General features: G+C 31.9%; 1 protein-coding gene and 1 long non-coding RNA gene across 4 annotated transcripts in view; one reads left to right on the top strand and one right to left on the bottom strand.

Annotated features, from left to right (window-relative positions):
• Positions 1-7,685: 7,685 nt before the first annotated feature.
• The window catches only part of LOC105158630 (uncharacterized), a 32,133-nt gene continuing 22,555 nt past the window's right edge, over positions 7,686-17,263 (bottom strand). Inside the window, exons 2-4 of the mRNA XM_011075442.3 lie at positions 12,780-12,884; positions 12,577-12,633; positions 7,686-8,212 (exon numbers count right to left, since the gene is read on the bottom strand). Of these exons, the coding sequence (XP_011073744.1) occupies positions 7,883-8,212; positions 12,577-12,633; positions 12,780-12,884 (492 nt within the window). The 3' untranslated portion in view covers positions 7,686-7,882. The remainder of the gene's footprint in view (positions 8,213-12,576; positions 12,634-12,779; positions 12,885-17,263) is intronic.
• LOC105158629 (uncharacterized) lies at positions 8,211-10,050 on the top strand. 3 transcript variants are annotated; one of them, XR_847525.3, is made up of 3 exons: positions 8,211-9,091; positions 9,200-9,468; positions 9,557-10,050. It is a non-coding gene; the product is annotated as an uncharacterized LOC105158629 (long non-coding RNA). The 3 variants fall into 3 exon arrangements; XR_847528.3 differs by having other exon boundaries at positions 8,211-9,468; positions 9,557-9,802; positions 9,948-10,050; XR_016064581.1 differs by having other exon boundaries at positions 8,211-9,468.

The following is a 17,263-nucleotide window of genomic DNA, read 5'->3' as shown; positions in this document are numbered from 1 at the left end:
AGTTCTCCCCCCAGCCTGTTTTAGTCTTCTCTTGATTCTCTATACTAATATGAGATTGGTGATTTCTACTCTTCCATTAGCTTGTGTGTGAGCCACAGAGGTGAATCTTTACTTGATGTGTAAATTTTTGCATCATTCTTGTATTTTATAACCCTAAAATTGTCGATCATTATCTAAAATAATTTCCCAAGGGAGACCAAAACAACATATGATATTATTCCATATGGATTTCATGATTTTTCTCTTGGTGATTCCGGCATGGGGTTCTACGTCCACCGATTTTGTAAAGTAATTAATCCCACCAGCAAAAATCTTTTTTGGTTGGGGGCCCAAGAAAAATGGTCATATTATTTCCATCTCCTACTAAGGGAAAGGACAAAGGGAAGTAAGGTAGTAAGTGGTTCTGTTAGCTGGTGAATGAGGGTGAAATGTTTCTGGCATTGCCTGTATGGCCTTGTTGGCAAAGACTAAAATTCCCACATGGGTCCTGCATGAATTTCCTTTATGACAATAATCATTCTTCTTGAGACATGCATCCTAAAAGAGGATGTGTGAAGGAATCCTTATAGAGTGTATCCCCGTGAGTAGGAAATGGGTAGCTCGAGTCTTAAGTCTGGCGGCCTCCCAACGACCTGTCGGGATGAGTCCTTCTTTTAACCAGGATAGGATGGATAATCTCCAGCCTTCCCTAGGGAGGACAATTGAACTTCTATGGGACACCTAGCATGGGGAGGTGTTTTATGGTGATTTGTCTGGTTTTGCAATCTTCAATAGCACTAGCCAGCTTAGATAAGTAGTCGGCTGTAGTGTTTCTTTTTCGGGAATTTGTATGAGTGAAACTTTTGAATCTCGCTTTTAATTCTTTAATTTATTATAGGTATTACACCATGCTATCTTCTTTGACTTCATATATTTCTTCTATTTGTTTGACTATAACTTGGGAATCAGAATAAGCTATAAGATGCCTTGTCCCAACTTCCCATGCCAATGAACAAAGGCTTCACAATTTTTTTTTTTAAAAAAAATAAATCATTTACCGCACAAAGTTCGGGTAGCTAAAAACTAGTTACTTGAAAGTTTGGGTACCTAACCCAACTACCAGAATCCCGCATTACTCGATCCAATCCCACCCCAATTCTCTTCGATAAACGTAAACATCAATATAGCATACACATCCTCTAAAGTAATTTTAGTCATAAACTGAGTCAGTTACGTTTGACTGCCACGTATATTCTCTTTTCAGATCTCCAGTAATGGCCCTGTTAGGGCTAAAATAAAAGCCATCCGCCTTTACCACCCAACTGCATACATTCGCAAAGCCAGTTTCACAACGTTCAGCCCAACCAGCATAAAACACATCGAAATCTTGTTGTTTTCCTTCCCACCAGAAGTGACAATAGAAACGAGTCGTACCAAAAATATTTGTGTAAAAGCTCCATCGCTGGTATTGATTTAAATAAAGTGTGTGCTTCCCAAAATCATCGTCTTTTGATTGACAGTGAGTTATCAACTCCGAAGAGCCCTGCGTAAGAACATTGTAGACATTAACCTCGTATCGTTTTGTTAAATGATCAGCATAAATCATTTGCGCAAGATTAATTGACAGGGCAAACAAGATAACAAGGGTTTTTTTGATAATGAAATGAGACATCTTGACAAGGAGTGCAGGTAATAATTTGATACTTTGTTGAATTCAAGTACCCAATATATAGATTTCGCATTTTTAGTATGATTATGGATTACATATATATATATAGATTTATAAACATTTATTTTGACTACATCAAGATTTTGTGTCTGAAATTTGAGAATTTCTTTTGTTGTTTTTGTGTTCTTATAATATTTTTTTCAAGAATGTTTTTTGCTAGGCAATCATGAATTCAATTACACAAATATGAAAACTAGTCTCTTGAAATTTGCCTTTTTTTTTTTTTTTCACTATATCTTTTAGTCAACTTACTTTTTCTTCAAAAAGTTATGTTGATACCAATATCTAATTCAAATATTCGGATAAAATATATAAAATCCTCTTATATTTTAAAAATTTTGCAAAAAAAATCTTCCTGTTATGTGAACAGGTTAAAAGCCCCCCTGTATTTTGTAAAACTTAGCACAATTGCCCCTCTCCGTTAATCCAACTAATGGGTTAATTTTTAGAAAAATGACCGTTATACCCTTACTTAATATATATTATTTCTTATTTTAATGACCGTTGATTTTTTTTGCTCAAATAATGATCGTTAGATCTAATCAATTAATCTCAGCCGTTAGATTTTAAAAAATAAAAGGTTTAGATTCAACAAATTATTTAACTTATATTATATATACAGTAAAACCTCTATAAATTAATAATCTTGGGACCATAAAATTTTATTAATTTAGAGAAATATTAATTTATCGATAAATTAATATTTTATTAATTAAAAGAGAGATTTTTTAAATTCAGCAAATTTAGTACATATGTATTAAAAATAAATGAATTCATATATGTTTCATTGATTATATTCATGCATCAATTAATTTTTTATAACTAATTAAATATATTGATGTATAATATTAATTCATTATTTATAATTAACTATTATATTCATAGACACATGTATCAATTCATTGGAATAACTTAAATATACACGTTTACATTAATTCGTTGCACTTAAATAACTATTATACCCAATTAAATATATTCATGCATGATGAATGAAACATATATTACATAAATCTCAATATGATAATAAAATAAATTATAACACCCAACCATGTCTTCTCATTTAAAAGACATCGCAAAATCATCCATGAATGATCAAATGCGTAAAGCATTACAGACTTCACATTTTAGTAAATTACCATAATATTTATAATTGTAATATTTATGAATTATTAATTTAGAGTTTTAATAGGACCTAATATTTATAAAGAAATTTTCTAAAAATTATTATTTTATTATCTTATCGAATTTGATGATTTTTTACAAAGGCCCAAGTCGGGACCGGAAGATTTTATTATTTTGGAGAGGTTATTAATTTATAGAGTATTAATTTATAGAGGTTTTACTGTAAATGATTTAAATTTTAAAAAAGTATATTATTATTATATATTTAAAAAAAAAAAGCTAACTACCCCATGCCATGCCCTTTACCCCGCTTCCCCCCCACCCCCACCTTACCCCTCGCTGCCCCCCACCCCACCACCATCATCGCACGACGGTGTAGTTTTTTAAAATCTTTCTATCTCCGTAAATTTTTTACAAAATTGAGTGAGGCCGGTTTCGTTAGAATCTTCTTGAAGAGGCGAATCTGATGGTGGTTGTCTGAGACCAAAATTTGATCGGACAGCGACGAATCGACAGCAAGGCGGTTGTGGCTTGAGCCCAATCTCTACGATTAACGAAAACTTAACTTGAAGGTATGGAAACATTGATTTTGAAGTGAGGATTCGAATGGTACCATTGATCGTCGAAAAATCGTCCTAACGGCGCCATAAACTTAGAAACAAGTTTCCGGCCAAAAAAGGGGCGAAAATTGTTCGGTTTTTCTTTTTTTTTTTTTTAATTTTTTAATTATATAATTAAAATATTTTTATTTAATTAAGAATATTTTAAATAATTATAAGAATAAATATTTTAGCTAATTAAGAATAATTATAATAATAATTATTATAATTAAATATATATTTTAATTAATTAAAAACAAAATTTAGACTCAACAATTAATAATTATAAAATTATTTGGATTAAATATAATATAATTTAATATTTAATATTAAATAAATTAAATATATTTAATATTTTAATTTAAATTATAAAAAAATACAAAAACAAAACAAAAATAAGAAAAGGCATTTTAGTAAAAAACACCTAAAAAAAAGGTAAAAAACAATTAAAGAATACCCCCACATGCACAAAAAGCTCGTGTAATGCACTTTCCATTAATTACTGAAGAAAGGGGTGTTTGTTGCTGAGTTTTACAAAACATAAGGGGGTTTTAGCCTGTTCTTATAACATGAGGGTTTTTTTTTTTTTTTTGCAGACTTTTTAAAATACAGAGCGGTTTTATGCATTTTGTTTCAAATATTCATTGAATTTATTAATATTAATAAAAAATAAATAAAAATTCATATTTACCTTAATTGGCTTATTACTTATTGTAGGTTAAACAAATCTTTATGACTAAACCATCCAACCTTATAAGGGTAAAGGTATACCTCTCACATGCATGCATTAACATGTGGGGATGTATAAGGATTTGATTGGAAAAATATTTGTTTGACCTGCAGTAAGTCAATAATATGTTTATCAGCAGCACATATATATGATTTTCATTCAATTTTTTTTTCTAGTATCAACAAATTCAATGAATTATGACTAACAGATGGATCTCTTTATTAGATAAAAAGAAACGTCAAGAGTACTAAATGTAAATTCCACTACAAGAAAATAGTTTGATAGCAACAAAAAATAGTTAGTATTGAGATAATTAGCAAGCAAAATTCTTGTTGTTAAATCATATTATTTAATACAAGGATTTACTTGCAAACTTTTAGCAACGAAAATTTACTTGCTAACAAATTAGCAACAAATTATTTACAATATATATTAAATAGTGTACATTAGCAATGAAAATTTTATTTGCTAATTCAATCGACGCTAACTTTAGCATCAAAGTTTTTCGTAACTATATATCGAGCTAGCTATTTTCTTGTAGTGTTTCCAAACCACTGGGGGTCCACATGTAATTACATCAAATTTTAGGGAAAGGCGGTGTAAATATCTCTATATATGAAGTCAGAGGAAATAATTATAATAAAAATTATTCCCAAATTAAACTTGTAGCATAAAACTATTCAGTATTTTTCATTTAAATTCTAATAAAAAGTAGTCAATTATAAATAAAGAATTTTCAAAAGCAGTGTAAGTATAATTTTAAAATTAATTTTGAGGGAAAGTATATTAGTACATTTGTAGAGGGGGTTCAAACATAATTACCCTTTCCCGTTGTACATCAACATTTATATTTTTGGACTTAATAATGTTTCATCTTAACATTCTTGCTGATTTCATTTCAGATTTCAAATCAAACTTTGAATTATGTCAGGGAAACATGACATTGAACTTCTATTAAAGATATTAAAATTTTTATTAACATTGTGTTTGGATTAATGGTATAAAAGTAGGAATATTAGATCCCAAACACTTTGTTTGGATTGTTGGTTATAGGCTCTAATTATCATTGCAGACCAATGGGTATTGAACCCTTAAATTACAGAATAATACAAAATTATAAAGCAAAAATTACAGCAAATATAAAGCAGTAAAGAATGTCGAACATTTAAGGCTCAGAGAACCAGATCTGTATCTTAGGCTTTCCCCACAGTCATATAGACCAGTAGCCTTAAGAACCCACGGTTTTGGCATAAAGCCCTTTGGCACAAAGGCTATAAAATCACACAGATCCTTACTTTTTGGTTCACAAAGAACCTATATTTTGTTCGGACAGAAGGAGGAAGAAGGAGAAGAGTATTAAGCACTTTTTTCAGTTATCCACAACTAAGAACCGACCATCATTTATAAGGCGGTCCTCAGATGCATAATGGAGGAAGGAGGCAGAGGCTAAGTCCCAAGACTGGGAACCGTAGCAATTAAGGAGAAGGGGGGAAGAAGAGGAGACAGAGAGAGATAACAGTTGGCGCATAAAAGAAAGAGAGAGGGGAAATGAGAGAATGAGAGATTAGGGTTAGGTTAGATAATAAGTAGTGATCAAACCGGGTATGGACGGGTCGGGTCTTGGATTGTGGGTAGGTGGGTCGTGGGCTTGGGCCAGAAACCATGAGCCATCCAGGTGAGTTAAAATGGGCCTCTCTTAATTTGGTCATGGGCCATATATAATTTTCCAATATGGATAGTTTCATATTATAAAGTAGGGCAGATAGTGTCGTTGGTCTAAAAATTTTAAATTTAGAGTTATTTTAATTCCACAAGTTCATTTCTTAATTTTAATATTTTTATATCTTAGTTTTTATTTCTATTTAGTCCTTTTGACTACTTTTTAACAAAAATGTGATCGTAAAATGGTCATGAACCGACATAAGGCTTAGTTTGTAAGAGCAATAATTTTTTGAAAAAATAAAACACCATTTGTATTTTGAACACGGGCCTATATTTCACACAAACATTCAACATCCAAACAGAATTGCATCGATTCTTCAAACTAGAACTTCAACGTTCCTGTTAAGAAAGAAGAGGGCCGAGGCCATGTCCACCTCTAAGAGTATGCATTGCTCCTGAAGCCCTGTTTTTACTAAAATTCTTCTCCAATTATTATTTTACACACTTTTCAAGTTGAGGAAAAGAATGTTTTAACTAAAACAAGTTCATTTCATAACTTCACATATATCATTTGCTACAATAATTAGTTAAACAATTAGTACAACATTTTTTTATTTTCAACCCTATTACATTTCCCACTCTACAAATTCAAATACACAAGCTAGTATTTGTCCTTCTAAAAGAATAAATAATTTTATAATTTACAAATTAAAGAGACTAAAGTGACAGGAAAATTTAGATTGATCATTTAACCTTTCAAAAATCAAAACTCGCCTATATGTTTTGTCCAAATAATCAGATAATCAGATGGACCAATATCAGATCAAAATTAAAATTTGAAAATATGCTGACGTCAAGAAATCAACTCGAGATAATAAAATAATTTTAAATACAAACTTAAGAAACCAACTAGAATATTTTCGATACAAAAGTGTTTCAAACCTTAAAAATCCCGTTTCTTTCCTGCTTGCTTATGGCATGCCCTTACTGAAGGTGGTATCTGTGCAAGAGGGCTTCTTCTTCTTACGCCGCTTTGTGCTATGGGGAGTCCCGGAACTGTATTTTGTACAATTATGATGAATTTCAAAATCTTACAACATAAAACTATGGGGTTGATGAATTTCAATTTGAAGGGCAAATTTTTCATAGAAAAACGATTTGAAACGGTTTCATATCAAAAGAATTTAAAAATCTGCCTACTTACACACTAAAATATATTTCAAATTTAAAGTTAACAAATTTCAACTTTTTAAAATTTATAATTATGAATTCCAAATCCATCATTCAAATATAACTTTGTGAATTAATGAATTATGAACTATGAATGTCAAATCTCCAACAAATCCACTCAAATCATGTGAATAAATGTAACTAAAAATATTTCAAATCTTTCAACTATAATATTAAATTATATCTTGTTAAAAATAAATTTACTTAAAAGTTTTCTAATACAAAGCCATTTAAAATCAATTTTCAAGTTCTTATTTCATGCATCAATCCAAATATAAATTATTTGGAGTCTTTTCTTTAACTCCCCCTTCAAATCTAGATTACTCCAGCCACATATATAACTTAAATTCAAACCAGATTTCCCCAACCCAAGGCTTTGAAAATCTTCTGCAACGAATCACAACCCCTGGCTCTCTTAAAATGAAGACCAGGTCTGACTGGCCTGCGACGTGCACAAACTAGAGGCAGCCAACTGTCCACAATCTGACAGATGTCCCGTCTAAATCAGCAAAGTGATGGTAAAGGCCACTTGTCCAATTTTGAGCACAGATCCTCAATGTTTCTTTTTTTTTTTCTTTTTCAAATCCATTCGACTGTTCCAGCGTGGGTTAAATATCCCGAAATCCAACATTCCTGTCCAGAAATAGCAAGATTTCTTAAAATAGATGATGCCTGGGGCACAATTTGAAACAAACACAAGAAATGAAAGAAAACCCATTACAGAAATCTGTTCATCTCCAACCCACGACTCTCAGAACCTCTGAAATACACGCACTGAAGCGTAAAAACGCACACAGTAGTGTGTAGTTACAACAGCATATCGTGATATCATCAGAAAACAGGAAAAAAAGGGCCGGTGCCATCTTCCTTATCAGCGTCAGGGACGCTTGTGTAGCAGTAGAGATGGTTGGAGAGCTCCCAGCCCCAATCTTGTTTTCTGTGCACAGAAAGTTTAGGCCACCTGTTTATTCTCATGTAATGTTCCCTTATCTTGCCGTCGGCCAGCAAGCCGGTGACCACGGTGTAGCAAGACTCGTGGCCGCCCCACACCCTGTCATTGTCGTCTGCGGTTATGGTCCCGTCTGGCTGGAAGTATCGGCGCATAGGCGGTCCTGTCCCGTTCCAGTAGGGGTCGAGATTTCTCCAGTATCCAGGAGCAGCCTGCCAAGAGAAGATAAGCAATCAGGACTTGTCTGATAATTGACCTGTCAGGGAATCAGCTCACGACTATGTAAGTTGCACAACCGTTTGGGGTGGTCGTTTATTGCATTGTAAGTTGCTCAACTAGTTATGTATTATTGACGGGTGGCCGTTTATTGCATTGTATCATTAATCAACTTGAGCAACTGTGCTATGAGTAGAATATCTGCGGACCACATACAAATTTTTGTGTTCTCAGTTCTTGATCTTCTCTCTTGTTTTTGCATACTTTACTTGTTCATTGGTAAGTTGATAGGAAGGTATGATCTTTATCTGATTAACGATCACCAGTATCAGGATGGATTATATACCTGGTGGAAAACATCGATTGTAAGAAAGTTAAAAACTTTGTGATTAGTTCTTAGTTTGAAGGATGAATGGGGGAAGAGCGGCTCTGTGCTAGAGGCCCCCTTACCGGTCTCTATCATGAGTTCCTAGTTGGAAGCACGAATGGGGGAAGCGTTGTGCTACAGGACTCCATCCAAATTTGCAGACCATATACAAATTTGTGTAAACTCTCTCTTCTTGATTATCTCTCGTGTTTCTGCATATGTTACTTGTTCATTTCTCGGGTAGGTTGACAGGAAGGTATGATCTTCATCTGATTAATGGCCATGAGTATCTGGAAAGACTATATACCTGGTGTGAAAACATTGGTGATACCATTTAAGAAAGTCACAAGCTTTGTTATGAGTTCCTAGTTTGAAGGCACGAACGGGGGAAGCACTGTGCTGGATGACCCATTACCAGTGTCTATGATGAGTTCCGAGTTGGAAGCACAAATGGGGGAAGCATTCTGCTACAGAACACATACCAATTTGCAGACCACATGCAAATTTTGTGTGTTCTCACTTCTTGGTTTTCTCTGTGGTTTTTGCAAATTCTACTTGTTCATTTTACTGGTAGGTTGAGAGGGATGTATGATATTTATTTGATTATTGGCCACAGAGTACCTGGTGGGAAAACATTTGTGGAACACTATTTAGGGAAGTTAAGAGTTATGTGATGAAGGCATGAATGAAGGAAGCGCTGTGCTAGAGGACCCCTTACCAGTCTCTCTATGATGAGTTCCTAGTTGGAAGGCATGAAACAGGAAGCATTGTGCTACAGGACCCCTAGTTGGAGTTCTGGAACAATAAAATGCAGCGCTATGGTACCGCCCCAACCCAGCCACAACGCGACCAAAAGAAAAAGAGCAGGAATCCTGATGATCATAGGTTAAACTGATCACTACAGAGCTGTTAGTTTAATGATTTTATTCATTAAGCTGGTTATACAATACAGTTCCTTTCTTTTCTTCTGTAGATGGCATATTGCATCCATATCATGTGGTTCCAACAGGTGATGATCATTGGCTACTCTAATGGAATACTGGTTTAATTATCAGAAGCAAGCAAAAGAATGATGCATATGGTGGACGCAAGGTGCCTCATCAACAGTAAAATTGAGCACAGTCCAAGAACTAACAGACAAGGCAAAGACCTGCAGCCTCCTTACTAGGAGCTTTAGCTACAAAGTGCCAAAAGATAGATGGATGAAACACGACTATATGTAAGTGTTTTCTAACTTTTAGATGTTTCCATACTTCCGAAACCAGTATTTCACTGTGTTGCTTAAGAAGACACTCCAGCATTCAGGGACTAGGGACTCGGAGGAGGAATGGTACACTTAATTTTTCTTTTTCCCCCGTTCACAGGCGGAATGTTTTGTCTCATGAATCCGCTGCAAGGGGGTTTCTCCTACATGTGCATGACTTATCTACATAAGTGTGTGTGCTTTACAGATTTATATTTTCAGTATTCCTTGGGGCAATAAGAGGGTACAGTAATACGTTAAAAGAAGAAATATAAACAAAAAACTGGCCCTTTCTCTTAAAGAATATATGCGTGCAAAGATTCTTCTCATACATTGCTGTAATCAATCAAGACATAGCATAACAAACATCCAGCTCCTTGAAAATGCATAGAGGGACTTAAAAAACAGAAGATACGTTGCAATAAGGAATTCACGAAAACCTAGCAAGAAAAGGCAAATGGGAAAATGATGGGATTATTTACGTACAGATAGCTAAGGCTCCTTGTTAGTTAAAGAAAATGAACCAGAGCAAGCTAACTTGGGAAACTGAGTCTAGCACAGAAACTGAACAGAATGCACATTGTGCTCTGACCCTGTTTTCCATTAAAATAGGGAAGAGGGATGCAGTAAGATTTCGAAAAGGACATTTTTTTATTTTAACCTGTCAGATTCTTTCTAGTCCACAGATTGTTTCCCAGATCATACGTCACAAGAACATATCAAATATCATGAAAGTCAACAACCACCATGGGCTCTACACATACTTTGATGAGAAGTAGAGACAATTTATTTAGGCTACCCACTAGACTATAAAGTTTCAGCTGCATTGCAGCACTGCCCATGTAAAAACATGACTTCACAGGAGAATATAGCAGTTGTTACTATTCCCAACATCTAGGATCTTAACTCCATCTAAGGCTTATAGCGAGTGTCTAACGATTGTTGAATCTAATTATAACACATGAAATGGTATAATCCTAACCAACAATGTGATTTTAGTCGATTAATATAAGTTTTTTTTTATCTCGTCTTCTGTGCATTTTAGACATTTTATTCATTTTGCCAACATTGCAAAAGAAATTTCCTCTACATTGACATAACTATAATTATCTTGATACTGGAATATTATCCTTTTATTTGTGTGTGGTTGCATTTATTTCATACAATCTTGGTATTGAATTTATGAAGAAATAGAAACAAATAAATTTAAGTTATAATGAACTTGTGTGTCAACACTAAATTTTGACACTAATAGGGTCTACATAATTTTGAATATACATAATTCATTTGGTAGTTTATTTGAACTTATGAGGTGCTTTTCAAATTAAGAAAAGATAATTATTCAAAAATTATCCTTGAAAGTACATATAAGTTGGGAGTTGCAGAAGAAAAAATTATTAAATGTTTAAAGAAGAAATATTTTCAAACTTCTGAATCCTGATATTTATTGTATTTTAAGGTGTATTTGTATCTTTAAAAATTCATTTTTAACAATGATCTTTTCCACTTTCGATCTATGATGCATTCCTCATATTATTGTTGTTCTTTTATTGTGCTAAATAGAATCTTCTATCCTTGCACTATTATTTATGTTTTAATTTACCAATTTGCCTCCATGATATTTCGCTCCAACTTATAATTTTGATTACCCATTATCTCAAAATCAATTGTCTAATTCAACCCACTTTATAAATTTAGATAAGAGTTGAAACATCGCAAAAATTTGTATTTTATATAACGACCTGAAAAGTAACATACAAGTATCTATGATGTCGCCTTGTTTCATAAACTCAAAACAATTGTTTTGTCAAACAAAAGTTCATTTATGAAAAATAAGTACATCCGAACAAAGTAACAAGAAATATAACTCTAAGACACAAGGAAATTATTTTTCAATTCAACATTATATCTCATCTTTGAAATTGAAACTTGCATTCTTATCTTTTATTTCTCATACCTTTTTGCCTCCAAATTTCCTATCTTACCTCTATAATGTTTGTCATTAAAGTAAACTTTAACTCAGAATTTTTTTCAGTTAGTTTTCCCAGAGCTTTAGCTTTTGCTTGTAGCACAACCATATTTTCACCTATTATCTAAATCCATTTCAACATTTTGAGCATATTAGTTATTGTATATTTATTATGCACCACATCTTAAAAATCACCCCCACAACTTATTGACTAGACTAAATCGAAGTTTTGGTTTATTTTCACCTATCCGCTGTAGTTAGTTTAAAGTGGTTCCATTATATACACCCATTGCAAGGTACTACAAAGGTTGTGGTTGGGCTGAAGTATCTGGAGCCAAGTATTTAATGAATAATAGAAATCCATTCAGTCTCTTTAGATGACAACTCGTGACATAACAAGAGAATTGGATTGAATTAACACAATTCTTCAGATATTTTGATATAGTTAGGACAAAATATTCTAGTCGCATTTTCTAGCCAGCAGGAAATCATTCTAAGCTATATTAGGACAACTGTTTAACTCCAAGGAGGTTAAAATGTCTATTTCTTCAAGAAAACAAAAACAAGAAGAGCCTTATAAAATTTTACCAAAGATACAAAATAAAACAGATACAGCATATACACCAATCTAAAGACCAATGCAGTAGTCTTTTGCTTTCACATGACTACTAACTCAAAGGATCATTCTCGTTGAAGCTAAAGAAACATTATACCATGTTGAAGCACACATAGCAAAAGGCCAAAGTTATTATAAATAGGACTGATGATGTAGTAAACATACCTCAGTAAAGTGAAATTCCCATATATGATCACACAGATCCTGTCGAGTTATTCTGGTCTGCCATCACAACTTTTGATTAGACGATGGAATAACTAGAGTTCATATGCTTCTATAGTTTATGATTGATTTTGAAGAAAATCAGCGTGGTATCCAACTCCACATGTATTAGGCCAGAGTGGCTTGAAGAGGAGAGCGATCCTTACCCTTTTACCATCCTTCACAGATAACGAGTAAGCAGCCAACTTAGTAAGTCCTGGAAATTTTGATATTCGAGGTATGTGTGCTTTCCCTTGCCATAACTCCTCACACTGAAAATAGGTAATAATTTTTTATGTCATATAACTTGATAAATCCGAGCACAACAAAAGAAATTATTTGATTGATAAATCACTTTTTAGCAAAAGCATTAAAAATTCACAAATCATAACTCGATACATGCAAACCATAGTGAAACTATATATATGAAGAACACTTCATGACAAAAGAATTTAATGGAATGATGTTGTAGATAAGTCACAAAGAATTGCTCATGACGAAAGCTTCCAATGAAATAACATTATAGATCAATAAGCAACATTCCGGGGCGACAAATATAACGAGAATAAAAATTTAAGAAGGCAACAAAAAGAGTAGTTCTGAAGTAGGAGTCGGAGATCTTATGGTAAGAAACAAAGATAGAATCAGAAGTAATTTTTGACATCATTCATTTTCTTAATTTACCTAAGGTTAATAGACTTTGCCCCCTAAACCATTCTTGACGTAACATTTACCTTTCTAAATTAAGAAATGTTACACTTACCCCCTACAACTAGACATTTGCATAATTTTGCCCTTATATATATTATATATATATATATATTTGGTTCAAAGGATTTCTTTTTCTTAACTATTTTGCACTTTAAATTTAAATAACATTTTCAGAATTGAAAAAGTATCTTTTAACTATAATAAAGTAACATATAATTAGTAAGTTAAACAGTTCAAATTTGTTTTATTTTACAAATTCAAAGTTAAGTAATGAATAGATACAATACATACCCAAAAAACTTTTTGTATAGATTTTTTAATTTGGTAGTAAAATTAAGTTATTAACTATTTATTTTGTTTGTGAATATGTTTTGTTAAAAAATATGATAAAATATATTTATTCATCTTTTTTCCTAAAAATGTTTAAGCATATATATTAGTAATTTCTTTTCAAAAGATATACGAGTCTTTGGTTATATTATATATATAGTGTACCTATTAAATGTCTAGATATATATTAACTTATTACTCTACTTTTAATTTAAATTCTTCACTTATTAATATTTTTTAATTAGAAAATAATTTGGTGATTATTTAATGTGCAAAAACTAAATATATTGAGAATCATATAATATTCAGGGCATGAAAGTCATTTTTTTGTCCTACCAATGACGTAAGTGGTACGTTTGTTAGTTTAAAGTGGTAAATATTACATAAAAAATAATTCAGTAGGGCAAAGTACTTACCTATTTTTGTTTTTTAATTGTTTAGGGGAAACTAACTTTGAAGTTTAGTTACCCAATACACATGTAAAATTTTAAAATAACTAAATAGGAAGTTGATGCGGCACTCTAGAAATTGTGAAAAATACCCATGAAAGTGTCTATTATGCTGAATGGATGCATCTTCTTTATAGATTTTTGGAATCACATACCTTACAAGAAAACATTAGCTTATTATCAATATTAAACATAAAAGAGGTCATGGTCACTCGATGTCTTGATACGCTTAGTTAAGTATTACCTACACCCTTGGGTTTTCAGAGTAGCATATATCGCTCGTGTTTTCAGGAGAAGGGCCCAACTTGACTATCTCTTATTGACTTATAGATGACCAACTTATTCTATTATTAGTAGAACGTATGCTTGATTTGTTTTTCCTATCTTTGGTTTTTCATATATGGCCATGTTATTAAGTATAGCATACATGTAATATAAAGTTAACATGTTATTACTATTTTTTTTTTTAAATAATTTGAATAATTATATAATAATATAAATTTGTATATTCTATGGTCTCATCCCATCTGATATCACTTGAAAAATATTAAGAAAAATATAAAGATTTATCTACTAAACAAAAGTTTTTTAACAACAATATGTAAATTTATTATTTTTTTTTGAAGAATAAAGCATAAAAGTAAGGAATATTTATATTGCTTTATATATTCTGAATCAAAGTCCATGCTATTAGTAGTATACTAGCATAAGCATATTTATCATGTATTCAAATAATACAAACAATGAAAGGTATGGAATAAAAGATTTATGAACATAGGTAGTTAGGAAAGATTGTCATTCTCAACTTAATAAATGATAAAATTTGAGTTATATGTTCCTTATACAAGGGTAAATGGCATTTATCCTATAAATCCGAAGAAAACACCAACCTATGAGAGATTAGGACCGAGAGCTCTATTAGGTATTTGTGTAGAGAAGTTTACCTCAACCACATAAAAGTACTTATCTGTAATTACTTAAAATACATAAGAGAAAATCCATGCAAAAGTCCTAGCACCACATCCTAATGATATATCTTAATCCCTCCACACAGTAGAACTAGGATATATCTCAATATTAGGCCAACTAAAAGGTTAAAAAATATTCACACTTGATCTCCAACTTAAATTGAACTAATACTAGGCCAGCTTTACCTTTCAATTTTGGATAATATGAAATTGTGTTTTTATGAATTTCCATATTTCACCATGCCTACCTCCAAAAGACATCTTCATATCATACCATTGTCATCAAAGTTCATACAGGATCTTGTACAAAAGTCCCCTTTATTTTATTTAATTTGTACATTGGGGAAGTAAAAAAGCTTTTAAAACTTTAGTGTCAGCCTATTATCCACTCGAACTGAGACTACTGTGCACCATGCTAAACTTGAATTAAATTTTGGGTACGATACATTTTGAAGGACTCATGCTACACAACGCCAATGTCAAAAAAAATTAAAATGCTTATTGGAACCTCAACCACGATTTTGCTACATTACATCATAACTACTTAGCACTTTGCTCATATTTCAAGTGTCTACCCGTTCCACTCATCTCGGCTTTGTGATGAACACCAATGAAGCCTAATGAGAATATGCCTCAGACCAAATGCTAAGAAACTAACAGCAAGTTGCTCTTTCGTAAGATGTCATTACCGTAAGTGTTATACTACTTATCCATGGTTTTAAAATGCGCAACTTAATTTGTATAAGAAAGAATATAAACATTAAATTTATGTCTAATAATCACTTTAATGTTACTTAGCAGCATATGCTTCCATTGTTAACCTCAGATAAACGACAATAACAATTGTAATACCAACAATAAAAGAATTTTCTTTCAACTTCCCCCGATGGATCCTTCAAATAAGCCAAAACCCTTACTTTAAAATTCGAGGATAGTGAAGGTCACTCTATCTTGTATATTTTAATGTTTATTAATTGGTAAGTCAGAAAAGAAATGCCACATGAAAGTGCTCTTCATGCTCATTTTTTTTTCCTTTTTCAATATGTAAAGATCCCTTCAAAATCACTTGTTTTTTTTACGATATATCTCTTTTGATAATAATCAATTACATGACAACCCAATGTTGTAGGAGAATATTTCAACAAATTCTTATTCTAAAGGTCTTATTTGTAACATAATCTTCAATTCTTTTAAATGTTGGTATAAAACCAATAACAATAAACATTATATCTATAGTCTACTAACAAAGCATTTACTTCTAGAAGTAGTAACTAGGATGAGTTTATTTGAAAGCTACATGTTACTTTCCTCACTTCCAGCATCAAGTTAGGTTGTATCCCCACAAGATTTGGTGCGTCACAAAATTTACGTAATATATTATAAATAGTAAAGGACAATGTCTGATTTCCATATAGTGGTAAAGGATAACATTTACTTAGAATGAAGAAACGTGGAAACATCAATATGGAGAATGTATTTTAGGGGAAACAATGTTATCTATTTCATTTCAACAAATTCTTATAAATAAAAGTCTTATTCATTAGCTACAAGTTCTATTTGTTGAAATGTTGGTAAAAAAACCAATAACAGTAAATATTGTATCTATAATCCATTAACAAGGCACTTACTTCTAGAAGTAATAACTAGGATGAGTTTTACATTTGAAAGCTACATGTTATTTTCTCTCACTTCTAGCATCAAGTTAAGTTGTTGCATCCCCACAAGATTTGGTATGCAAGTTTATGTACCATATTGTAAATAGTAAGGGCAGTGCTTCATTTCAATATAGTGGTACAAGCCGATATTTATTTAGAAACGAGGAAAGATTTGATTGTATTTTCTAAATTGTTTTCATTAACCAAAGATGAAAAATCTGTTACTAATTTCCCCTAAAACACGAATGTTACTTCTCCCAAAACAAAATATTAGCACTATGTTTGGTTTCATTTTTAACTTGTTTTGGTGTGTTCTGTGGAGATAGAGAGAGAAAAACAAATATAAATAAGTACGTGTTAGAGATTGTGTTTATGTTTGGATTTATTTTTGGAGATAATATAAAATAAGCATGGTATGTTTGATGTTGTGTAGTGGGAGAAAAAAACTACTGTTCATTGTTAATCATATTTTTTTTATATATATTTATATATATGTATGAATATGTATATAATTTTTTTAATTGTAGGACCTATAATT

This window comes from Sesamum indicum, linkage group LG3 (assembly GCF_026168435.1).
Source record: "Sesamum indicum cultivar Baizhima isolate 11 linkage group LG3, ASM2616843v1, whole genome shotgun sequence".
Taxonomy (NCBI): Eukaryota; Viridiplantae; Streptophyta; class Magnoliopsida; order Lamiales; family Pedaliaceae; genus Sesamum; species Sesamum indicum.
Note: the sequence above shows the minus strand (reverse complement) of the source record. Positions and strands in the feature narration are given on the sequence as shown.